The 27412-nt window shown below is 41.6% G+C and overlaps 1 protein-coding gene across 4 annotated transcripts; it reads right to left on the bottom strand.

Annotated features, from left to right (window-relative positions):
* Window positions 1-1958: 1958 nt before the first annotated feature.
* Window positions 1959-25874, bottom strand: LOC117267936 (interleukin enhancer-binding factor 3 homolog). Of its 4 annotated transcripts, none has more exons than XM_033644013.1 (18): window positions 25785-25874; window positions 22384-22473; window positions 21276-21499; window positions 20971-21145; window positions 19602-19749; window positions 16385-16476; window positions 15161-15256; window positions 13424-13535; window positions 13233-13330; window positions 13041-13152; window positions 12810-12923; window positions 11648-11853; window positions 11346-11522; window positions 10957-11238; window positions 10674-10806; window positions 10502-10549; window positions 5041-5460; window positions 1959-2822 (listed from the first exon to the last, which is right to left on the bottom strand). In XM_033644013.1, exons 2-18 carry the CDS (start codon window positions 22384-22386, stop codon window positions 2686-2688), a joined length of 2577 nt encoding a protein of 858 aa, XP_033499904.1. In that variant the 5' UTR covers window positions 22387-22473; window positions 25785-25874; the 3' UTR covers window positions 1959-2685. The 4 variants fall into 4 exon arrangements, with proteins under 4 accessions (XP_033499904.1, XP_033499906.1, XP_033499905.1 ...); XM_033644015.1 differs by having other exon boundaries at window positions 10957-11223; XM_033644014.1 differs by having other exon boundaries at window positions 22384-22469; window positions 25785-25836.
* Window positions 25875-27412: the final 1538 nt, after the last annotated feature.

Genomic DNA, 27412 nt, shown 5'->3' with positions numbered 1-27412 from the left:
CGGTCCCCGTAGGCCGAATGTATTAGAGTAGCGGGGCATCAAAGATGAGAACGTGGAGTACCGTAAATACTGTAGTAAACTTGTTTTGTGCACTAAAAAAATAATTCAAAGGTTGAACTTAAAAAAAACTAAGTAAACAATTTGCATGCATCTTTTTAAGTAGCTCCAACTGAATTATTATAGTACAACCTACATGATTTGCTTGACCTCAAAAAGTTTAATTAAGTTAAACAACTTAAAAAGTATCCGAAAGTTGTCCTAATATTTAGTGGTTGAATGGTTTTATTAAGATATTCTAATTTTTTTTTTTTAATTTGATCCTACTCAAAAATGTTTTTCATTTTTACCAACTTTTTACAATAAGTTGTCACTTGACTAAAACAAGTTAATGAAACAAACGTTACTTTTTTTTTTTAATGCTGAAAAACTTATTTATTTAAGCTTTATCCACTAATCTCATGAGTCATTTTTTTAGAGTTTAGTTTCATTTTCATTTTATTTTGGAAATGCGTATTTGTTGTATTTTGTTTGTTGTATTTATTTTAGAATATAATAATTTAGTAATTTGAGTTTTTAGCTGTATGTACAAAACATAGGTGTATATTTCTAATAACAAAATAACAAAATGGTTTAATCATAAATGCAAATGGTGTTAATGAAGGTCAAACAGTACACTGACTTAATTCTTCCATACCTGCATAAATCCAGATGCTGTGAAAATTATATTTTGTGCCAAGTATTTATATGAAATGTAATTAAATTTCACTGTACTACATCACAGTTATTCAAAGCCCCTGAAATCCAGAAAAAACATTTTTGTAATTCATCTTTCTTAGGGGTAAAGAATATATATATTTTTAGTTTTACCATAATTACAATCTGTATTTTAAGTTACCCCATTAAGGTACCCATTATCACTTATCTATACAAGTTGCAGCCTATGTCTTTATTCATGGTTAAAAATCCTTTGCCCGAGCTTTATAGATCAGTTATTAAAGGGTAACCTCAGTATTCTCCAACCTGGCCCCTATTTTCTATCTTTTTGTGTCTAAGTGACTCATGAGAATAATACATTTTGAAAAAGGTCAAGTACTGAGTGAGAGCACTGCAGCCAACAGCAGCAAAAATTACTGCAATGTCAATATTTGGGGCAAATGAGCACCACCAATTGATGTCCATTAAAGGTGCTGTTTTTGCCACTGACATGCTCAGATTGTTGAAGGTAAATGTCTGATAACTAATGGAAAGAATCCCTTCACCGACAAACCTTTTGATTTAAGAGTAAGATCCTTTTTGTTTAACCAGAAACAGATGCAAAATCTCCATCACCAAACCCACCAGACTCCATTTAAATTAACAATAATTTTAGCGTGTATAGAACCAGCATATTTGTATGCATAACTGGGTGAATTGAAAGTTAATTTGAACCAAACCAGAGTTGGCAATTGATGCAACAGTGGAGAGACGAACCAAGACAGGTTCTGTGAGTTTAATTTTGCTTCCGTCGACTCTGAATGAAGTGTGTTTTACAGTGACAAAATTACTGTTTATTCAAATGAAGTCTGGTGGGTTTGGCAACAGCGACATCAGGGCTGTTTCTGATTAGACAAAAAAGATCTTACTCTTTAACCAACAAGTCGACCTGTGAAAGAATCCTTTCTATTATGTTGTCAGAGACTCATAATAACAATCTGAGCCTGTCAGTGGCAAAACGCATACTTTTAGCAGACGTTTCAGGAAGTGTTCCAATAAGTCACCTGGACACAAAGACATGGGAAAATAGGGCCCAAGTTGGAAAACACAAAAGTTACCCTTTAATAAGAACAAGTTTGGGGTTGCCAGGTTGTGAAAAATCTCTCGCTGGTGAACCCTTAATCACGTATTTCTCACTTTATATAAACAGTGTCGATAGTACAAATACCCGATACTTAAAGTCAAATTTCTAATAAAGACGTCTGTTCAAAATAAAAATCATTTATTAATACAAACACACTTTGTTACACATTAACAGGAACAAATCCCACCCAATGAAAAAAAGCTACATTGAGCAGAAATGTGGATTTAACATGAAAGTATATTTTCCAGTAATCTCCAAAACCATTTATTAAAATAACTACATCACATTATGTAAATTACAAAATAAGCCGAAATTACAAGCAATGCTGAAAAGAACAAGCTATTCAGGTCTATTCAGTTATTACAAAAAACAAACAAAAGAACATACAACAACCTTTGCAGTTTAAAACTACAAGATTTTACTAGTTTCACATGAGAGAAAAAAAAACAAGGCTGTCGCCACACAACTCTTTATAAGAAAGGAAACCAAGTCAGAGCTAGTGAGTGAGTAATCTGTAGAATCAGCCTTCATATTTAGTGATGAGGATGAGGACTGGTAGCATAGATAAAAAATAAAAATTAAAATAACCTAAAAACACAAGACTAAGCACTGACCAGACCACTGACACAGACCACTAAATTCAGCCGCAACTCAGCTCTGACTCTTACAAAGTCCAGACAACTCAGTTTGTGCCCACATGTGCTACATATAAACCCAAAAGCACATAAGAAGCAAACATGGAAAAGGCAGAGAGCACAGGCAAGCCGTCAATCACTTTCTTTGGAGAAGGCTCGAGACACTGACGCAGGGTGCTTGGTGCCGACGATTCACAGACGCAGAGATAGAGTCTATCTGTACTGGTAATTCATGCTGCCGTCGCCCCTGCCGTAGCCCACTGGGTTGTGGTACTGAGAGTGGTTGGAGCCGAAGCCCTGGGTGTTGCCTCCTCCGCCCTGTGAGTTGTAATTGGACTGACTGTTGAAACCTGTGGGGAAAGTGTTTGACAGTTAGAGAAACAAACTTAGGTCTTATTTCATTGTATAAAGCTTTGAAGTTTTCTTTCCTACATCCAGTGCAGTAATTCAGCAGCAAACAACAATTGTCATGTAAAGACATAGTGGAGTAATAGCATCCTGAGCAGAGCGTAAAGTCACCCTCCCTCTGTGTGTGTGTGTTGTAATCTGAGCTTCTCTGTTATTTGTTGTGGTAGACAGTTCAGCCAGGCACTCATGTTAGTGAATATGACTTGGCTCATCATTGCAGAAGAAAAGAGCCCACGCTCCAGTTTCCCAGCACTTGAAAAGGATCTTGTTAGATCAAGAACATTTCCTCGCTAGTAGAAGAAACTGAACAAGTATTTTTTGTGTGTTTTTTTGGTCATGGTGGTTGCAGCCACATCGCATCTGAAACATTAAAATAAAAAATATAGCTGCAAGTGGTGATTCCAGGGTTCAAGTCAGCATGGACTGACAAAAGCTGAAAGCTGTGAAGGATAAAGACCTCTGACAGTGTGTGACAGCCGCATCAAGAAACAGGTTTTACAACGATCGGGCAAAACTGTGCAAGGCCACGCTCTTCTTTGGCACACTGTCGCCCCCTATAAGTCAACTGCAGAAACATTTTGGGGACATGCTTCAATGGCTTAATTGAATATTTCCACTGAGTTTGGTGATGTTTGGACAAACTGTCACTGATTTATAGCCAAATTATGTGTAAGGCAAGTGCAATTGTTCAGAACTAATGGCGCCCCCTATTGAATGTTTCAAATCCATCTACACATGTGATTCAACATTGTTATGAAACATATCCTGCAAGTTTTCTAATGATTGGACAGACAATGTGTGATTTATAATTTGATTGGTGTTATGCCCAAATGCATTTATAGTGCCCCCTAGTGGTTGATTTTAATGACACTTTCAGGGTATGTTTCAGGCACTTGCGTGGATACACCCTGCACGTTTGGTGATACTTGACCCAACGGTTATGGAGTTAGGTTTATTTATGTGCTGAGCAACATCCTTTCGAAGTTCACTGATCAATTTCTTTACAATGAGATATCAACAAGATTTTGATAACTTTTGACAAGACTGCTCCAATAATTATTGAAAGAAAGTCTGGTACAGATCAGAGCTACTGTTCAGGAGGAGGTGTCAAAAATGTGCTTTTCAAGAAATTCAAAATGTTGGAAAATCTAGTCAGGAGGACTTAAATGGTCTTCGAGGCTGTAGAGCACATTGAGGTGGACTGCAGTGTCTTACTGTAGCCCCTTTTACACTGCCCAATTTTCCACCTCGTAGGGTAGTCATATTGGCGGAACGCTTTTAGTTTAAACAGACGAGGCGGCCTTCCGCAAACAGCTGATAGCAGGAATTAGCGAGCAGCTAGTGGCAAAAAGGAAACACAAACCTGACAGACACTGTAAAGATGAGCAACTGTGGAGACAAGGAATTGCACGCCCTCCTTGCCCTCGCAAACGAAGAGGCCATTAGCTGTCAGATGACAGGAACGGTGAAGAACGGGCCGACTTACGAGAGTTTTGCTGAAGGACTGACCAGCCGCGGCTTCCCTCCCATGTCACATGCTGAGCTACACATTTTGTTACTTGCTCACGCCCCCCATTGCCCCGAAAAAGGCACATTCTGTATAAACAAAAGTAGGTAGGCGGCATTTTGCCGCAGCCCCTGATTTTGCGTTTATACTGCCAATGCTGGAAAAAGACTAATTGGGCTTTTCTGCAAATTTGCACAGTTCCTATCTAAATAGGGCTTGTGTGAGGGGCATTGCTTTTCCAAAATTGTATATTGGGGCCTTAATTATAGCACCCCCATCAGGCTGACTGGGCTCATATTTGTTGAGCAGCATTTCGTCATAGCTTCCAATCACTGGTGAAAATTTGATGTGTCAAAGATGTATCATCTCACGGGGTTTCCACAAAGGAGGAAGAAAAGAAAAACAACAGCACATAAACAATAAGATTTCTGCCCTTCAGGTTTAAATCACTGGAAGAAACCTCAGTGAAACCATGTTTTTACAAAGACAGTCTTTTCTTCAGGTGGTGAACAGAGACCTGAACAGAGAAGTTTTTTTATAACATACCAGCTCCTATTACAAGGTGAAAAGGATTTCATCTTAACATGTAATATGCCGCCAAAGTTGCTGCACAAGATGTAAAATCAAATTCTGTATCAAAACAGTTTCCTCACCTTCATAACTGTAGTCTTGGCTGCCTCCAGCACCCCCCGTCACTTGGCTTGGATAGGCAGTGCTGTACGAGTATCCTCCCGTCCCCCCCTGGTTCTGGTTGAAATTCTTCTTCCCCTGCCCGTAGCCCTGGCTGTACTGGTTATAGGAGCCCTGTCCTGGGGGGCTGCTGGACTGGTACCCTCCTGCAGATCCACTGTTGGCCCCAGGGGGACCTGGAAAAGGTGCCTTCCCTCCCTTGTGCATGGGGGGTTTCTTTTTGGGGTTTTTGGCGGCAGCAGTGGCAGTGTAGGCTCCGTCATTCTGGTAGTATGAACCATAGGAGCCCTGAGCTGATCCTGGAGCTGTGCTGGCTGGAGGGCCACCTGACGGGCTGCTGGACGCCCCGGCTCCTCCGTTTGTGCCACCATTGTTGTAGTAATCTGGGGAACAACAGCAAGGCACAATCTTAAAATAGATAGAACCTGATAGATCTTAAAGGACCAGTGTAGGATTTAGTGGGATATACTGGCAGAAATGGAATATAAAATAATAAGTATGTTTTCTTTAGTGTGTAATCACCTCAAAATAAGAACTGTTGTGTTTTCGTTACTTTAGAATGAGCTGTTTATATCTACATAGGGAGCAGGTCCTCATCTATGGAGATCGCCATGTTGCATTGCCATGTTTGAACTGTAGCTCAGAGTGGACAAAACACTGGCTCCAGGTAGGGCCAAGCATGTTTTTGCATCGGCCATTGAAATTAGTCTGTCAGCGACAAGAGTGTCGGAAACATGTTTTTACTGGTGTAAATCACTGGTTCTGCTTGTTTTAGGGATTTAGAGTGCTCTCAGACCTAGAGTTGTCTTGCTTTGGTCTGAATCACGGACTTATTTTGTTACAAAGTTGTATAATTGCCTAGAGTTGGTTCATGTTCTCACGGCAGCATTTACAAGCAGAGCCAAACAATGTGTCATGTGACTGCAGTTGGTTCACATCCAGGTCGGAACACGTTCTCACCACAAACGCACCGCACCAGAGTTCGTTTGTAACTGGACCGAGACCACCTCTTCAAGAAGGTCTCAGTCTGGTTGTTTTGGTGCACACCTGAGTGTGATTGCTGTGTTCACACCTGCCCAAACGAACCGCACTGAGGGGGCAAACAAACTTGAGTTTGATTGAACTGAACCAAACAGGGCAGGCGTGAAAGCACCTGAGACCTCTATGGATAATTCGGCTTCCAGTAACAACTTCCTGAACGTCTGGATCTTGAGTTATCAGAGAAAAAGGTGAAACAGACGAGCAGGTGTTTGAGAAACACTGATTTGTAACATGAAAAAGCTTTACTCAGTGTTTTTCCCAGTTTAAATCACTGGTTCAGTTTGTTTTAGGGATTAAGAGACCTCTACGGATGATTTGGCTCCCAGTAAAAACCTCCTGAACGTTTGAATCTTGAGTTATAAGTGAAAAAAGGTAAGCACACATTAGCAGGTGCTGGGCAAGCAGGCCATCTGTGATGAGCCAAACATCATTGAAGAAACACTGATTTATAGTGTGAAACTGTTTTATTCAGTGTTTTTACCAGTTTTCATCACTTGGTCTGTTTCTTTCGAAGAGGAGGAGACCTCTGTGGATAATTCAGCTCACAGTAAAAACCTCCTGCTGGTTGTAATCTGCAACCTTCACCACTAGATGCCACTAAATCCCCCTAAATCTTACACACTGGTCTTTTAACATCATATGCTGCACAAAGGCTCTTGTCATGCACTCAGACATTAATTCAGACCCTGGAGGAACACAGTGATGAATGGTGACGTCACATTTATTTAAAAAACAAAAACATATAAAAACAGCTGGAGCAAGAAGTCTTCCCATCCCAAATACTCATCAGCTTTCCTATTTCAGCAACAGTCTGTGTTTGCAAACTTAGTGCCAACGACCTTAGTTCGTAAATGCCTCATGTTGCTACGGATGGGAAACTGCAACTACCACACACTGCCAAATTAAGACCATCATGCATTCAGTGTAGCCATGACTTAAACAGTGTTGCTGATATGACAGAGAAACAGCAAAATCTACAGAAACAACGTGGGCATTTTTTTCAAAAGCTAAACAGAAATAAAAAACAATTCAAACATGATCGGGAGAGACAGAAAGCATTAGAATAAAAACAATCCATGTTAAGATTTTCTTAGTATTCTCATCTAAGTAAACAGTATGAAGACAGAGAGAGAGAAGAGACCAGGCTGTCGCTGTCTTCACATAATCCAAAAGGCAGTATGTTGTCCAGCTCACACAGGCCATCACTTAATCCCAGTGAACAGAAACAAAAGTCCCATCCACGGTCCGACACAAGGAGGCAATCAATAAATCGGCCCTGCTGTTTCGGGAGGTCCAGGCGTTCGGGTACATCCACAGAAGGTGATTTATGGCTACATGCATGCAGTGGCAGATCGTCTTCCCGAGGTGTCAGGACATGACAAAGTGGACTGGCAAGACAGGGCTGAGGGGTTGTTGTTGCTTTATTCCCAGGGTTGCGGACTTGGTGGTGAAGGGAGTTCATGATGCTGCTGGAACACTACTGAGAATTTTGTCCATTTTTTATCCTCTCTACGGGACTGTTTTTGTTTTTCTAAGACTGGGGAAGATCTATGTCGCAAACTCGTGGTAGCCATAGCAGTCTGAGACAAAGTCACCTAAAGGAGTGAGACAGGGCAGAGAAGGGAAAAAAAATATCAAAATTAGATTTATTTATTTGGGTTTTTCTGCCTTTAAAGAGGCAGCTGAGTAAGTCATTTGGTCAGATTGCCTTCAAACTCTATTTTTTTTTTTTTTTAGATTTCTCTGCTCCTGTCACGCTCAGGTAGGTCAGTCCTCAGAACAGGCTGCCAGAGGGAAGAAAGGGTTCTCATAAGAGGGGAACTTGTCAAAAACAGATTCAAACCTGTGGCTTAAAGCAGAGAAATGTAAAATCATTGAAGTGGGAACATCCCAACATGTTTTATCATTGTGTGGTCTTGACTGCCGTTTGCTCTGGAGTGAAACCATTTTCTGTAACGACTACTTTCCCTTGTTAGGCAGATATAAAGTATGGTAGAAGGTGTTCTACAGTCCTAACCAGATGCACCATCCTGCCCTGACACCACAACATCTACCTCTTACATGGTAGATAAAGCCTAACTGCAGCCTAAGGGGCTGTAACCACGCCGCGTTCTTTGTACACTTAAATTTTTCTCCAACGCTTGAGCGATGCTGTTGCGGCGTGCACACATTCTCGAGCGCCCATATTTTAGGACGCAACGGCTGCGCGCAGAATTACACAGAGTTCAACTCTTGGAACGCAGCGGCGCGCATCGCATGTCATGTGACGAGGACCAACCAATCACAGCCAGCAGATATCTTTCCCTTCTTCTGTAGATATCAGCGTGTGATAAATACAAAGATGAAGTTGATCATGTTAGTGCAGAGCTGCCAGAGCGTTGCTTAGCAACCTCCGACACAACCTGCCGCCGTGCTTTTGATTGCTGGCGCAGAAAAGTCAAAAGAGCAGCACTCAGCGTCTGACCTCACATCTTCAAGGATTAGATGCATGTCAATGTGGATGTGGATGATTCGGCATCAATTCACAAACTGTTGGTTGCATAATGATTTTCTAAATGTCAGTAAAAAACTCAGTTCAATAGAATGAAAGATCTGGAACTCAACCATAAGGGCAGCGCAGCACCCCAACGGACTACAGCACGGACACACTAGAGTTAGCCTATCTAGTAATTTCTCTTAAATAATGGCAGCGGTTGCAACCATGCTTTAATTTTATATCTTTATAGTTACATTTATGAGGTAAAAATTAAGTATGTTGTTACATTAAAAAATTAGACTGGCTGAACAACACACACTGCAACATTACACAGCTTAAAACACCTCTGCACAGAATTAGAATCTATGTGTGGTGGTAGCTGATGATGGCGTGGGTGGTAACTTGTTGCTTTTTGTTTTTTTCTTGCCTGTGTGTCCTTTTGTATCATTCAGTGTACCTCTCTCTAAATTCTGAGGTTTTTGCAGGGTGAACATAGCACAGGTGGAACTTCCAAACATGACTGCAGATGTTTTAATTTGCACTCTGCCTCCCCTTATTTTTTATTCTCATACAGGCAGTTGACTGTAAAGCCCAGTTCAGACCAAAGGTTTGTGACGAGACGAGTTGAAACAACTTCTTGCAACGCGCTGTTCTGCATCGTTCTAAAAAGCTGCTGGTTCACACCAATGCAACTAGAGGAGACGGTGTATCATCTCTATGCAACAACTCTTTGTGCTTCTGTTCTGATTTGCAGCTTTTCAAGTTTATTTTGTGGCTGAATATAATTTGTAGCTTCTTTAAATATGAATGAGGATAGTGATAGTGAGATACTGGCTACAGCAGCATTTGTAGTAGTGCTGAAACAGCAACAAAATCAGCATCAGATGGACTGTATTCATAATAAATGTGCTACAATAATAGAAATAACCAGCGGCCATTAATCAGTCAATGAGAGTGTGTGTGTGGGCGGGGCATAAGCGCATACAGCGAGCAGCTGTAGCGACTCAATATCCGACACAGACACACTGCAAGGACAGAAATGGAGGGGCACCTGCAGCGGCAAGTGAACACATCGTCTGCGGTCATTTCGACTTGACCAGTGGACTTAACTAAAAGCTGACTGGCTGTAGAAGCAGGTGACACCATCAGCCGGCTTGAGTCGAGCTCAGACAGCCAGTTTCTGCAACTTTCCAAAACGGTTTCGTCTTGTAGCAAATCATTGGTCTGAACTGGACTTGCTTTCAAATTAATCAATGCAGTTAACTTTTTAAAATAAAAAGTCTGTGGACCATTTACCTTAATTGCTGGTTATGTTTCAGATTGTATATCAGTGTAATTAAGACACCACTGAATACTATGGCACACAGTATATATATATATATATATATATATATATATATATTACTTAATATTATTTAGTATGCTAAAACATTAGTCTATGTGAGGTTTTCATTATGTCCAAAACCCTTCTTACGTGAATGACACCATTTCTGGTGAGTTATTAAAGTATGCAAATACTGGACACTATGCCAGCATAAATATCCCACAGTGGGTTAGTGTAAGTAAACGCGGATGGATACAATATATGACTGACAATCTCTGGTTTAAAAACTAGAGTATGGGACCCTTTTGACTATGAAGTTGACGGGAAAAAAGACCTGTACAAGAGCCACACTGAATGCAAGTAAATTCATCTGTTCAGATATCTGTGGATCATTTCAAATACATTGTGTTTTAAAAGTAGTCACATAGTCACAGTGAGAAAAATAAATCATGTTTAGACTTTTTTTTTTTTTTTTTGGTGCCAAAAGATTTCCACCCCTACTAAATTAAATCCTAACTGCAGCCCACACAACAAGTAGATATTCAGTCAGATCAAGATCATAATGAGTGAAATGAATACTCACTGTATCCAGAGTTAGCATTGTTCCCGTAACCATATGAGCCGAAACCACCTGTTAGAAGGAGACGTGTTTAATATGCTGATGTGACGCCCTGTAAATCATCTTAGCAATGTATGCTAATTTGTTACCAGTACATATAAAGTACATCTGTTTAAAAGTAAAAGTGTGTTTTTACCTCCTTGGCCGTAGCCTCCTCCATTATTGAAGCCTCGGCCTCTTCCACGACCTCGTCCTCCTCGCCCTCTGCCCCTGGGTGAAGCAGTTTCTCCACCTCCGGAGGCTCCCATCATGCCGAAGCCTGGAGCGTGCTGAAAAGGAAACAAACATTTTATTTACTGCATGTTCCTTTTTCCTCTCCTCACCTTTTCAACATGATCACACTAAATTATTTCGAACTCAGCCTAACTTTGATTTGAGCCTGGATTAAGAGATCTTATTCAGTTTTACTGGGCGCTTACCATGGGTGGTCCCTTTTTCTTCTTAGCAGCTTCGGCCATAGAGCCCTCAGGGAAGAGCCGCTCCAATGCAGCCAGGGCAGCGTAAGCCTTGGCCACCTTCTTATTGGATCCTGTCCCCTGAAACTTCTGACCGTCGATCTCCACCTCCATGACAAAGCGTTTGTCGTGGCTGCCGCCGGTCTCTGAGATGAGCTCGTACTTCAGGCCGCGGCGCTTCTCGTTCAGCTCCATTACGGGGTTCTTGCCATGTTTAGTCAGGATTGGTCCCTGTTGGCGAGCAGTCTGACAGTTAAGAGAGATGGTGGTTAGTAAAATTAGTGCAAAGCCCCCAAAAGGCCAAACGTCATGCACAGAGTCGTCACTTGAGCACACACAGAGGAGATCTGTACCTCTGCAGCGTCAGTGGCGTCTGCATTGGCTGTTCCTGTGGCAGTAGTGGTAGTTTCTATGGGTGTAACGACTGGCCTCAATTCTTCCACAGCGGCAGCTACGACCGCCTCCTCTGATTTCACCGGCTCAGCAGTCTTTAGTTCCACTCCTGTGGGCAGGCCCAAGTCCTGGAGGACCTGCAATTGCCCACAGAATCATTGTGGTTAAAAAAATGAAACAATTTCCAAATAAAAAAAGGGGAAAGCAGTGAAGTGTGAGGTGATATCAAAACGTATCATTTATGTATGAGTGCTGTGCTCACCTTTACAGCTACGTGCAGCTTGGCAGTGCGTTTGGATGGACCAGAAGCCTCAAAAGACTTGCCGTCCACTTCTACAGCCATGGTGAAAACTGGAACATGAACTGGGCCGGTCTGAGATACCAGTTTGTACTGGAGACCCGGCTTCAGCTGATTGAGCCTCATCAGAGCGTTCATAGCCTGGGGGGGCTCAGCCTTCTCTTCTGGAGCTGTTTAACAGAACAACATACAGTCAGAAACAGATCTAATCTATGGATTATTTTTCTTCAATCAGGTGATTAATAGTTAAGTCTAATCAGAAAATTATAAAAGTTACAAATTCCAAGGGCTGACATTTTCGAAATACTTTTGTCCAAAAACAAAAGTTATTCAATGTACAATCATTGTTGTATTTTTATTTTAGGTTAGGTTTTATTGTCACATCCTTTAATATCACAACTACAGATGTCAATGGTTAACTGCTAGCAATATTTTTGACCAATTGCGCATGTCGATCTTTTGTTTAATTTTGCTTCTCTTTGGTTAACTGCACCGTGCACCACCCAGGTCTGGTGGGAGCTACCTAGCGGTGCCACTCTTTCGGCAATTACCGCTGGTAATGCCATCCCGACGCAACAGCGTCACTGCAGAAACACTGCACTCCACTCTGCCCTCAGGTATCCCCCGGGTCATCCTGGTGAGTAAGCGCCTCAATTTTTAGCCACAAACTCCCTTTTGCATTGTTAACTTCACTGTTAGCTATGTTAGCTATGGGAGCAGTGTCAGCACAGCTTGTGGTGCTAACATAGTTAACAATGCTAAAGGGGTTTTGCGGCTCAAAATGAAGCCTGTCATTCACAGGGGCGACCTGAGGGGAGACTACACGAAGACCATCATGTTTCCACAGCAATGCCATCCCACTACTAGGACAGCATTACCAGTGGAGTGGTTAGCTGCTAACTAGCTCCCTCTCTTGATATCATTTAGCATTTTCTTAAAATGAACTGGTGAGTTACCAGTTAACTTGTCAGGCTATCGAAAGCAAGACTAACCAAACCTGACATCCCTAATCACATCTTTTTCTTTACCAACAAGGCCATTAAAAGGTTCATCTTAATGTAGGAATGGTTTATAACCTGTGTTTTCAATAAGTCTCAACAAATTCGGGAGCTATAACAGCACTTACATTTCTTCTGCAGCTTTTTCTTCTTCTTATTTGGACTCTTGTCATCAATTCCCTCCTCTTCCTCAATGGGCCTTTTCATTGGTGGGGCATACGCCGTACTGGGTGGGATTTGCACTGCATCACAGACACACACAAAATTACATTATAAGAACATATAAGGAACCATATTGCATCTGCATCACGAGTCTAAAAATAATAACCCACAGTCTCTTCAGTGCCTGAATGGTTTACCTGTGTAATCAATAGGTGTCTCACTACGTGGTTTCTTGGGCATCTTTGAGGGAAGGGGATCCATCCCAAGCACTTTGTGAAGCTGTCCGAAAGCCGACAGCCTTAAGGCATGCTGATGATACAAGAGACAACGTGTGAATAAAACATTTACTTAACTGTGAATATGCACATATACGATTGTATCTCACTCACTTGTGCACTCGCTGTAATGTCTTCTCTCTGCTGTAAGTCCAAGTGACCGATGGCATCTGTGGCCTCCTTCTCACAAGGATCGGAGATTCCAGCACCATCTACAATGCAAGGAAAGGACATGGCTGAAAATGGATAAGTGCAATTAAAACTCAATTAGATACGATTTGGGGAAGAGATCCCTCAGTGCATACCAGCCATGAGGATTCCTGAAGCCAAACACTCCAAAACTCTCCGCAGAGCTTCTCCTGCCCCCATGGGCCGGTTCCCTGTGCCAATGGCTTTCTCACAGATCAGCTCCAGTGGCTGCGAAGCAGGAGAGAGAGGGAGAGAGTCTTTGTGTCAGGATGCTATTTTTAAGCTCGGCCACTAACACGAAGAGATTTTAGGTCACTGCGTTAGATAGGATCTCTGCAATTTAACAACTGGGATGGTGGTGTCTTTTTGTGTCCAGGCAGGCAAAGCTCTATCAAAGGAAATTTAAACTGTACAATGTGAAGAGTTTCGGGGTTTTGAGCAGCAGATTCATGCTGTGTTTCAAATCAGTTACTTCTGTTAGTATATTTGCATGTAGTACACTTTGTACCAGGCTTGTAGGGTATTAAGATATTACATTATGCCAGGGTATTAGGAATCCCAATGGTACGGTTTTCAACACCTCCCATTTCTTTCAGAGATGCTGTATTGAGATGCTTGTATTGTAGCGCACAGCATACACCACCAGGAGTCAGTCTTTACTGGTGGAACAGGACACTAAGCAGATACAGATGGTAACTGTGAGCGATGGGGATAATGTTACAGGACTGTTAACAGCCAGCAACAGCAGCAATGGAAAGTGGGGAAAAACAGCCTTAGAGCCAGGTGAATTGAGAGTTCATTTTTGACCAAACCCGAGTTGGTGATTGGTAGAGTAGCGGTAAGACTAACCAGGGTGGTTTTGGTGATTTGGGTTTTGTTTCTGTTGAGTTTGAAGTGTGTTTTAGTATGAGTTAACAAGGCAATTGAGCTTGTCTTTGTTTGGTTAAAGAGAGGAACTTAAATTCAGAGGGTTTATAGTTGTATTTTTCTTTTTAGAGAAGTAAGAATAATTACCTTTCTTAACATTTTGTGACTTTATTAGACTAAAAAAAGCTAAGAGGACTTGTAAAACATAGCGAACTCACCGCTCAAACACATCAGGAATGGCGTTTTTACACAAATACCTTCATATACCGCATGCCCCAGTGAAATGTCAGCATGGTGAGAAGGTTGACTAACAACTGGCACTCTATATCTGCTTGTTAGCCAGCCAGTGTCTGTGGCTGACACTGGCTGGCTCTGTCACCAGCTGATCCAACTAGTTAACGAAAACCAACACATTGTGCAAATATTTACAGCTTGTCAAGCATCTGATCACTAATCTAATACTAAAATGTTCTACAGTGAAGACGACAACTGACGTGTATAAACACCACACATAACTTACGCCCATAGATCGCACACCTTATACCACATTACATGTGACGTCAATGCCTGATGATAAAATATGTCGCTGTTCACTAGCACGGAAGCTAAGATTAGCATTTGCATTATTGATTGTGGTACTAAATTATTACAGAATTATTATGCTTCGGTGGTATTTTATCAGGTTTGAAATGTGTTTGTGGACCCGCGCCTTCCACTTGAAGGCAACATTGTGGCCACTGACGATGAGAAGTGTCCAACATCTGTGTCCACACTCAACTTTATGACTGTTATGCACCATCCAGGTACTCAGAGTACATTGTGTCTTCCCATTCTTCTCGGTTTAAACACACCCATGCGCTCAATATAGCAATTAAAGAAGTATCCCATTTGAGACACAATCAGTCTTAAGAAAATTACCTCCTACATATTTAACAGTCCCCAGAGCTTCAAAATGATTTCGCTGTCAAGAGGAGGCTTTCACTCACCCAGCCACGAAGCGGGGCCCATGTGGGGACGCGAGCGCAGAGGTCCCTCAGGGTCCGGATGACAATGACGCAGGAGCGCAGCCCGTTAGCTCTGGCCTGGGGACACAATCAGGGAGGGGGGAGGGAGGGGCACGAGGAGCACAAGCAGCCTTAGTCATACAGGAAGACTGTGTGAGGATTAGAGCAACATAAACGTCCAAATAAATAAAATAAAAATGAAGCCACACAGACTAGAACAGCTTAGCTTTGTCGTTATGGAAAATATTGGATATTAGATTAATGTTTGAAGAGCCTACTCGTGATCATTCACAGTCCTGGCTGTAGGTCAATAGCCAACGTGATTGATGGTGTCGTTATCAGACATGAGACATTTCCGATTGTGTTGAAAAACATGCTTATGAATTAGGTTCAGGAAGTGTGAATAAAGCCACCTCAAACTTAACATCAGCTTTAATGTGAGAACCAAGTGGACTGTTTACAAAAGGGTGTGCTTACGTGTCATTGAAAGGGGTGATGGTTAAGTCAGTGACAGTCAAAAGAAAAAAAACTACTCGAGGTGCAATATTCCTGTTGATTTTGTGGCACACAAAGTGACAGAAACCAGCCAGAGAGCAGGAAAAATTGAGGCCACATACTCTACAAAAGCTGCAGAGATGGATTACTGATTGTTAAAGTGTGAAAGCCAAAGATGACACACACCACAGTACTATAATGAGTTATTATCAACATGGTTCACTACAGAAAACATCTTCTCTTCAGAGCTACAGAATGGGGCAGCAGTGCTCTACGAGTAGCTTGAATAAATGTGAAAATAACAACAACTCACTCACATCGACACTGACGTTATAGAAATATTGCACCTGGATAGATGGTGTATTAGTCCCAGATTTGTTCTGATAATTGAGTTAAGAAGCTGTGAGGGAGACTAAAGAACTCAGGGACTAAAAAGCAGCATTGAACTTCTTTTTTTTTTTTTTTTTTTAAATGGCACTGCAGTAGAACCTGTTAAGTGAGCAAAGCAACTCTACAACAGTGTAATGACAAAGGTTTCCTAAGAAACAAACATCCAGATCATCAAGTATTACTACAGGAAGTTCACTTCAAAAGAGTAAATAAAGAAAAAAAACACATGGAACGCCCAAATAAAAGACAAAAGAACAAACAGCATAAAACCAAACTCAAAGCTACTTCTGTTTTAGAGACAAATAAAGACAAGATCCAAACCTGGAACCACTTAGCGTGGCGGAGAGACGCCAAGGCAGTTAGGCATTTCTGCCTGTCCAGAACATCCGGGGGATCGTTGACTGAAAGCGATTCTATTGGCAGGTGGAATAAGAAGACAAGGTACAGTTTGACCAAGGGGAGTTCTGTCAGCCGGCCAGGGGGAACACAGGCAGCCTTCCCAAACCACAGGCAGGAGGGGGAAGGGGAGGGGGACCCCTCCACTGCAGAACCACCAAACGCTCTCAACCTCCCAGTTAATATGGTTTTGCACGGCCCGGCACACATTGATTAGACTGAAAACCCACCAGAACGACAGTATTGTGAAGTGGGTTATAAACCTTACTCATGTCTAGTTCACACTACACAACTTCAGCCAAGATTTTCCGCTCACCGAAAGTTTTTGAAGCTCCCCAGGTAAAGCCTCAGTTCAGAGACAAATCGGTGTTTGTTGAGTGCGCAAGAGCTGTGTGTGAACTGTTCAAACGCCCACTCATGCATCGCAGACGCTCCCTTGATGTTTAGCATGCTTAATATCTGGACCTGTTGGGGACTTTGTCAGCACAAGACATGGGCTGAGGACAGAAACGAGCGGCGCTGCACCAATTTCCAAGGTGTGTGTGTTTGAGGAGAAAGAAAAAGGCCTTGTTCAGACTGCCAGTCCAAATTGCTTTTTTGGCATATTCAGATTGCATGCATAATGATTCTAGGAAACCTGGACAGCAAAACAAACAACCCAAACCATAATTTGAGGTGGTCTGAAATGCGATTCCAAACTATATTCTACAGATGTGTCTCAGTACGGCTGCTCTGACACACAACAACAACGTCAAATTGGAAGTGCTGAGCAGATTCCTGCTGCTACTTGCAGAGCGCTAAAGAGGACAACATGAGGATTAGCAATCCATGGACAAGCGCCAAAATAAATTGTTTGGAGGGCAAAATGATGTCAGATGGGTTTGTGATGTCTGGATTAGGGCTGTCAACGAATATTCTAAATTCGAATTTGAAAAAAAAAAAAAAAAGAAAAAAAAAAAGGACCTTCGAATGTGAAAATTGATATTCGATCGTGGAGAAAAAAAAACACCACTGCAGCTGTCCTCTTTGTGAGTGGGCGTAGGCCTGGGCCGCTGCACTGAACGCACTGCTTGACACATTCACTCGCGGCTCACACAGAAAATAGACCAGACGCCGAAACGATCGCTGCAGGGCGCAAGCCAGCCACGGTGTGGATGACACAATCAGTTATTATGGGCGCCGAAAGGAAACTGGCTTCACTTCTTGGCGCTCCGAGGCTATTCGCAGCGCTTCCGCGGGCGTTGTGGCCCTGGCGTGACGGGTCGGGGGGGGGGGGGGGGGGGTGGCGAGCGAGAGTCATTTATAACGTAATGTTATAGATAACTGTTTTATGTGTTTTAATGTGTAGGTATGTAAATGTTTTCAAAGCCGTTTATGTTGAAATAAAAATACCTACAAGTAGTTATGTGGTTATGTTTCCTTGTATTAATACATATACAAGTATGTTTCCTTGTATTAGTTTGCCTTCTTGTGGACATAATGCGAAAAAAAAAAAAATCTGAATGGTTCGAACCTATGAGTTATTTTTAGAAGGAATATTCGAACATCATTTTTGAGCAATTTTGACAGCCCTAGTCTGGATACACAAATCGATCTGATTACTTGCAAATAACAGTATGGACCGTCTGTCTTTACAATTCTGATTTGTCTGAAGTCTGAACACAGCCAAAGTGACAGAGAGAGGGTAAGAGGTGGAAGTTGGACTATTGCACGCAATGTTTCTGTAAGTTATTAGCCTGATAACCTGCTCAGACTTTAATAATTTCTAGAAAGCACCCTCGAACTTGGATTCAGGTTTGACCCTCGCGTTATGACGTACCGGCATTCCTCCTGGTGAAAGACTTAGTTGCGTGCTGGTGAGTCATGCAGCTAGAAAACCACAACGACCTTAAGACTCCCGATTACAAGACAGCAAGTTGCGTAGTGTGAAAAGTACAGCGATCTTACGACTTTGAGAGTCGTGTAGTGCGGACTTAATATTAATAAAAAATAAAAATGTGCCTGTAAAACGAATGTAAAAATCCTCTACATAAAAAACGTGCATTAATTACGGGCTAATTATCAAATGGGAGGTTGTATCTCCATAGTTACTTGAATGGATGCTTCAGTGCTCAAAAGGGTCTGCTTTTCTTTTCTGGCGTTAACAGGAGGTAGAGCCCCTCCCCTTTGCCCCTATACTGGGTACACTGCACTTTGCCCCTTCCGAGACAGAGAGCGGCCAGTTGGTCAAAGGTCCAGCGTCCCTAAAAATTGACAAACTAGAAGGCTTGACAGAGAGAATCAGAATTGGAACCACAGGCAGACGTTATCAGATGCACAAAAAGTGGGTATCAAAACAAGTCCACACTGCAGCAAAACTGATGGCTCAAAGAAAAAGAAGACCCAAACTGGGCATCACTGTTAGCACAAGGCTACAGATAAGGTCAAGGTTCAACACCTGCTATAACTCAGATCCTCACTGCTGTTGGGTGCTATTTCAAGTCTTACTTTGTTATTGTGAAGCTACAACTTAGTTTATAGCTTAAACACAGATTTCACGATGCCTTGGTCTATCACTACCTAACAACTGGAGCCGATCCACTGGATTTTGAGTGTGTTTTACACAGACATGCAGAACCCAAGTGTCCCTTGTCATCATCTGTACCCCCGAGCCTTCCCTGCTAATCAACACCAGAGACAGTCAATAGCCCACTGTTGGGTCTAACAACCAAGGACAGTTTCACCACATGTTTTGCTACTCATTTTTGCTGCAATGCAAACCGTTCATCATCAATGATAAAACACATGCAAACAAAGTGGTCTCTCTTTTTGGTTAAATTCTCAGTAAGCCTTCATTTCGTTGGTGACCTTGATCATTAAGGGGGGAGAGAAAGCCATGTCTTCAGCAGTCAGTAAACTACCTGCCCTATACTGTATATTGGGCCATCAAAAATGTACAATTACATCACATGGAACTACGAGAGAGTCTAGAGAGCTATAAGCATAGCACAGTTTCATTATGTGACAGTGCGTTCTTGTCCCCTAGCTCCATTGAAGGCCCAATAAACAATATCTGTCTAGCCTGGTCGCCTGCCTGTTCTCCCTGCTGGAGGAGGGGCGGCACTAAAATTAAAAACACTGAGGCCATCGTGTAGGAGCTTACCTCCAGAAGCAGCCCTCTCCATCTCCTCACGAACCAAAGGGGAGGTCAGGTGAATGGTGAGGGTGAGAGGGGGCTCCTTGGTGTTCTTGATGACTATACTGGCCTCGCGGACATTCTGAGTCACCACATACTTGTCTTCTGTGATCACCTGTGAAAGAGCAAAGTGTTTGAGACACGAAGCAGGCAACGCTTGTGTTGAAGATGAGACTATTAGAAGATAAGATGAGGGGTGCACTTTTTTATAGACTGATAAACGCCTTGTTGACTGCTATCAGCAATAAGATGACATTCACAGACTGCAGCAGCTGATTCTCTTGGGTCACATAAATTTTGTGCAGAGCACGAAACTAACGGTGCCCCATCGTCCCGGCGACAATAGAAAACGTGTCTTCCCTGGAACGTTTTTCACACAACCTGAAGTCGTTTCACTGCACATCACTGTATTGTCGATCAGATTCATCCATAGCCACGTCAGAAGTTCAGATTAAGAAGGAAAAATACACAAAATGGTGCAGTAAAAAATGTTTTGGTGCGTGTGAAAAAAATAAGGTGTGTGCACTCTTTAAAGATCTATGCATCGTGTGCTAAGGCTGTGCAATTAATCGTCTGGTGATCGCGATTACGATTTTGTAGGCAAACAATTTCAAAATTAATGAAATCAAGAGTAAACGTTTTTGGTTACGGATGCCTGGAGATGTTATTTTGTCTTCTACGGAAGTCACGCATGCGCAATACCGCCTCCTCCCCTCCTCTCCTCTATTCACTCCACGAGCCAGTCAAGTAGGTGAACTACGAATAATGTGATGGGCAAGTGATCGCGTAAGATTTAAAAAATAGCGTTCGGAAAATGGCAGCGGGAGAGCGAGAGGGGTTGGTCTCTGTGTGTGTGTGTGTGTGTGTGTGTGTGTGTGTGTGTGTGTGTGTGTGTGTGCGTGCGCGCGTATCGGGGCTGAACTCCGCCGTGCACGATACAGAGAGCAGATGATTTGTAAATGCGCGACCATGTAGAGACAGAAATGACATGCTGTCATGTAAACAATCTAAGTCATCATGTGCACCGCATAATCGTCTGTATAATCGTGATTTCAATTTGGACCAAAATAATCGTGATTATGATTTTTTTCATAATCGAGCAGCCCTATCATGTGCATGTACACAGAAAAAGTACTGAGCCGTGATGTGTTAGGTTCTTTAGTAAACATAAAAAAGGTTTATTATGTTGTATCTCTACCACTATATTTTTTTTTATACGTTCATATTATAATAATAATAATATCTTTACTGTCATCAGAAAGCCGGTATCGTGGGGCTCTAGTAAAAATGTTATCGTGTTATTCAGTGCACTGAATTAGCAGATCCATGTTCTCACCTTGAGCTGTGAAACAAGGTTTTCAGACACTTTCTTCAGCAGATTGATGGTCGGCTTGTCTTTACAGAGGAGCACCAGCTCCAGGTCCAGGTCCCCCTTCAGCAGCAGGCCCTTGGCAACCAGGCCCACCCTCATCACGCCACGCAGAGAGCGGGTGGCCTGATCTTTGTGCTCACTATCAAAAAGACACAGCAGGTACACAGAAGAAGCACAAGAAAGATGAAAAGTGAATGGTTGTTAGAGAAGAGAAATTGAGACATTTTTCACTAACTGACTAAAAACCAACATCCCTGACATCTTCTCACCTTTCCTTATCAGTGTCTGTGCTATCTGAGTCAGATTTAGTAGTTCCCTTCTCCTGTTTATCCAGCCAGTCAGAGACAGCCTTGAGGGCCCGCTCTGTGTGGGACACCATATTCTGTACACTTTCCAGTTCCTCCTGAGTTGGGTAGATGACAGAGTGTTTGGCCATGACATGTCGGTCATCGTTCATGAAGACGCGCATGGAGCGGTGGCGCATTGGGGGAGGCTAGAAGAGAGAGGACACAAGTTCATTAATAAAGAAACACCAGGGAGGTTCATGCTGCAAAGATGCATTTATTGTGGATAAGCACGAACAGATCACACACCAAAACAAAACCTAAATTGACACAGCATGGTGTTAGTGCATGACAGAGTCATCCAGGAGGATGTTATTAACTCTGTTGGGGTAAACAGCAAAACCTTGCATCTGCTTTCGATGATTCGTTAACACCTCACTGTGCTGTGAGCTGGTCAGGGAGAATTAAAACAACAGGTTGTTGCTATTTATACACAACAGACCTGCCGCACAAAGCAAGATTACTCAGTCACCTGTGTAACTGGACAGAATCAAACTGAGAGCAGCTATATCAACTTCAATCCATGTTGCAGATTTGCAAATGCTCCATGATTCATTCAGAACACTTATTCAGCTAATTCATTAATCCTGCTTTATGAGACAGGCTCTTGGTCAACCTGCAAAAGCATTTACACAGATTAAAGGACCTATTTTCTCTGTAACTCTCTAGTCTTTGATTAATTAAAAATAAAAAGAGTAACAAGGTCTCATGTCTAGGCTAAGCTTCTAACACCAGTGATTACACAAGCCCAGTTTATACACAGGCAGCCAAAACCAATTTAGAGAGGAGCAGTGATGTGGAAGCTACAGCATGTGTTCCTAAAGCCCCGGGCAGACTGCAGTGACAAAACACTGGCACCGGTCCTGTGACTCAAATTAGATGTGACAATTTTATTTGTCCTGCTCACAGGAATATTTCACAAAAAGGCCAGTGCGCTCTGTGCTTTGGCTGCCTGCTTATTGCCAGACATAAAAACACATGATACAGAGATGCACAATCTCAAATCAAACAGAGACTGAAATGGAGTCAATACCATTGTTGCTCTAGAGACCGTGGTGACTCTTGTGTCCAGTGAATGACAGCGTTAGAAAATGTCTTCTCAGCAGCAGATGGTGCAGTCTGTCTGTGCAGGGGGGAAAACACACACGCAATTTAACATAACTTCATTACTAAGGCAATTCAAATGTCACAGGAGGTAAATTCTGAAGCCAACTAAAAACTAAGACGTACAAAGGGTAAAAGGCACACATATTCGTTTTGAATTAAATTTCTGTTTTCTGTTTAAACAGTTTTAAATAGTGTTTTTTGCTATTTATAAATCGCATTTTTCGTCTATTCTGTTTCTTGTCAATGCACCAAAACAAATTCCTCGTATGTAAAAACAAACTTGGCAATAAACTGGAGTCTAATTCTGAACACTCTCTCTTATCTATCAGCACATTAAAGTTGTTGTTACCAGCTGCAACAACAGAGGAGAATTGTTGGCACAGCAACACATGCCTCAGAGATTAAATGCAGCCCTACTTTCCTAGTGCAGAGACACAGCTCAGTATAATAAATCAGACTTTAAAAACACAGGCTACTTTGTCTGTGCAAGGTGCAGACACATTTGCATTTCTAGCAGGCACATGTGTGACCTTAATATTCTATTTAAAAATAATAAATAACCAATAAGCGCTTCTAGAAATGATGGATCTCTGAGCAGAGGTCGTGGTGGCACTTAAATATGATTTCACATAAAGCAAGTTGTTGCAATATTCAGTCATAACTTTACAGATGTGGCTCTCCCAGATTGCCAGGCTGGAAAGAGGTACGAAAGAGTATTCAATAATAATTTGAACACATCACTTACTAACACCATTTGCAGGTGTCCTTTGATAAGCACATAGTATTTTATCTGTCCATTCACAACCTTTTGTCCAGTGTTTGAGAGTAGCGAATTTCACGTTAATAAATCAGTTTCACCACATTTTGCAGTCGCTTGCTGGTAATTCAAATATGAATATATTTGCATGGTTATTTAAGTAAATTACTTGTTTGCCATTTTTGTGTAGTTAACCACTGAAATGTCAAACTACTTTTGGTCTTACAAAGAATGATTTTTATCTTTATTTTTACCATTGCTTCTCTACAGTACTGGCAACCCTTTTAACCACATACTGTCATACGTATTAATCACTAAAATTTATTTACAAATGTTCAGAGAAGTTGATGCATGCTATTTTACAATTTAATGGGCTAACTGATTAATGCTGCTTGGTGCAATTATCCCCACCTAAGGTCGCATATATAAAACAATGCACAGGATCCATACTGAAAATGTTCGTACGGACAAAAGCAAAAAACATTTGATGATTTCTACAATCAGGCTTCCACCTTGCCATCTGCATCGCCAATTTCCGATCTCCAAAATGTTCAAAGGCATGGGTCAATGTTTCTCCAATCAAGTCTGTTTTTACAAATCAAAACTTTTGCATGGGAAGTGGTGTATGCCTTTTTCAGGCTTCGTTTTGTACAAACGCAATGGATTTTTTTTTTCATGTATGTATGGTGTGGAAGAATGGACACTTGTTGCAATAAACTCAGTTTAGTGGCATTTATTGCTGGCATGTAACTTGTTCTGTATTATATTTTGTAATAAGTTCATATCGCATGTACATTATCATTATGATAATTTTATACAAAGTAGTTTGAACTATTTTTTTTTTTTGTTTTGTTTTTACTAAGGAGCTTCAGAAAACAAACTAGATTTCTCGATGGGGTAAATTTGGGCAACTTGCAAAGCTATGCTTTCAAAGTGGCTTCCCAAACACTGCTTGTGTCTTGGGAGTAGTGATGTCAAGATATTGCAGTTTCTAACTTGCATACAATACGTGTAAAGGTATAGATGTTCTATACCAAAATTGATATGTAGGGCATAAATTATATTTATCGTAAACATTAAGAGTAAACAACAAGAGAGACTGAGAAAGCACAGCTGGTAACAGGTGTATTGACACTGTGGAAAAAGATTAATGAAACCGTTTTAAATACCCAGAGTCAATATGTATTGGCACGTCATTGGTATTAGGACAATATTGACATTATAATTAAATACTGTAATAGGTCAACATCCTGATATGAGTCCGTCATCAGTATCGGCTAATACCAGCTTTAAATGAACATCAGATCAGAATTGACCAATGTGCTTTTTCTTAATTTGCACAATGAATGAGTATTACATAGACTGAAAAGCATTGTATTTCATGTCTCCATCTGCCGGTGGACCATCATGATAAGAGTATGCATGTAATATGATGTTAATTCCCCTAAAGAAGAGACTTGATGATCACTAAAATGAGGTAGGGAAAAAAGTAGATATATTGAAATTGGTATCGGTTATCAGTCGAATGAGTTGTTATATCAGCATATCGGATATCGGCAAAAAAATCCAATATTGTGCATCCCGAGATGAATCAATATTTTGACAACACTACTAGGGAGTCTCTGTCTGCTGAGAATAAAGAATTTCTAATAACATTTTGGAAGCAGGAAAAGACTAGGTGTTAGGCACTATACACCAACTGCCAATAACAAGGTCATCCTAAGTACCTTCACGGATGACTGGCTGTGTGATGTGAGTGTGACTGCTGTATAACAATGAGTGATGTGACCAGTGGTGTTAAGCGGGCTGACATCTCATTAATTTACCGTGACACACCGAAAGTGCTCACATACTGTGGTGCAAACTCTATAGGATGATCTACAGCATTACAAGGATGATTCCCAGTTGCAGTTATAACAAATGAGGTGAAAATATAACGAGTAGAAACACTGCCTCTCTTTATGTGTTTCACTCAACAAGTTACTAACGTGTAGCACCGAGACCAAAAAGCTACTGTTACACCTGTTAAACCTACACTGACACACAATCTTTACTTCAGGACGAGTTACGATGAAGTAGACCAGCAGTCGTGGGCTCCAGACCCCGCAGCTCCATCGGGGGAATTTAAAAACGACGCCATTTTAATTCAGCGCAGCTAGCTAGCTAACAACCCCCACAAAAAACCCGGATCACGCATCGTTTACATCTGCGCCGTGTCAACATGATGACAGAAAACACACAAATAAATCACATAGAAGTTGTTTGTCAACTAATTCACTAAACAGAAATGGGAACACCTGAAGGGAAAATGTGGTGGTGTTGGGAAAATTGGCCTGTTGCCTATCAGACAGCAAAATGGTCGAGGAGACACCGAGACCCCATTGAATGCTCAACCACAGTTAGCACGTTAGCTTATCGGAACAAAGCCAAATTAATTCACTTTCAAACCGCATAATTAACTCGCTAGCATACACAAAATGAGCTTCGTTTGTTCTCCTGGCGTTCAGCGACTAATTAAAACATTATCCTGTTTATTTAACGGGTTGAAATTACATATTTTCCTAACTTACCGTGGTGTCGTTACTGCTAATGGACGGGGGCTGCACGCTAGCTCCCGGTCACGGTAGGAGTTCCATGAGAAACGCCCACGATCTGAAAACTATTGCGCTCATTGGCCAGAACTAACACGTGACTGTGATTGTGGCCAATTAGAAAAAGGGGGATACAGATCGGGGGCGTGGCTACGTATAATGGCTTGAATTGAATTGTCTGCATACAACAGCTGGCTGATTCATTCATTGTTCTTTGGGGCCTGGCTTGATGAGCATATCGATTAAAACACGATCACGACACCAGTGTAATCTCTTTTTTCAGGCGCAATGAGTATTGTTATGGAAAATTAAAACCCCATCCATTAATACTCTTTCATACTGTCTCACAGGCCAATAAATTGTGGTTGAAATATGTGTTTAGAGCACACTGACTCTGTTTAAAGGAGAAAGCATGTACCAAACCTAACATTGTGCCACAACATGTGTACAGAACAGATAAGGAAGACAGCTTCAAGACAGATCTAGAAGATGAGTTGGAAGTCAGTTAAAACTGTTCATCTGTTTAAGTAAGCTTAACCTAACACATCTGAATAGGATGTTTCAGCATCACCTCTATGCATGCCCACTTTGTGTATAAAAAATGGACTGCAAGTCTGGGTAACTATACTGTAAGTATAGAGGGTATACCCACTTTTCAGCCAGAAATCCATTTGAATACATAGGACAGTTTACCTATATTCTCTTTGGGAAACGACTCATCTTCCTAGTGGTACTACCCCCACCTCATAGGCTATCACTACACCACTGCTTGAATAGCTAATTGTATTAAAGAGAGGTATAGTGTTCACGTCTCCCAACGTGAGTGTAGTAAATGCACTGCCAACTGGGATCATATCCTTATCACTGCAACTCAATATATGACAACATTACTACAGCCAATTACAGTGTTACTGTGGATGGAATCTCAATTTTTGACAAAAATTCAACAATGTTTTAATTAGACATTCATTTATTCTGTGAACAGTAATACCTGCTAGATATAAATGGAAAGACTAGACTCTTGATGGTGAAACATGGAATACTGTATTTACTCTTCCTTACAAATATGTGCTGCCCAACAAAATCAAAGAGTTGCCTTTTGAAATCACAGATATTATCCAGTAAATGCTATTATTTATAGATACAGTACAGGCCAAAAGTTTGGACACACCTTCTCATTCAATGCATTTCTTTATTTTCATGACTATTTACATTGTAGATTCTCACTGAAGGCATCAAAACTATGAATGAACACATGTGGAGTTATGTACTTAACAAAAAAAGGTGAAATAACTGAAAACATGTTTTATATTCTAGTTTCTTCAAAATAGCCACCCTTTGCTCTGATTACTGCTTTGCACACTCTTGGCATTCTCTCCATGAGCTTCAAGAGGTAGTCACCTGAAATGGTTTTCCAACAGTCTTGAAGGAGTTCCCAGAGGTGTTTAGCACTTGTTGGCCCCTTTGCCTTCACTCTGCGGTCCAGCTCACCCCAAACCATCTCGATTGGGTTCAGGTCCGGTGACTGTGGAGGCCAGGTCATCTGCCGCAGCACTCCATCACTCTCCTTCTTGGTCAAATAGCCCTTACACAGCCTGGAGGTGTGT

Source organism: Epinephelus lanceolatus, chromosome 18 (assembly GCF_041903045.1).
Source record: "Epinephelus lanceolatus isolate andai-2023 chromosome 18, ASM4190304v1, whole genome shotgun sequence".
Lineage (NCBI taxonomy): Eukaryota > Metazoa > Chordata > Actinopteri > Perciformes > Serranidae > Epinephelus > Epinephelus lanceolatus.
This window is presented reverse-complemented; position numbering and strand designations above follow the sequence as displayed.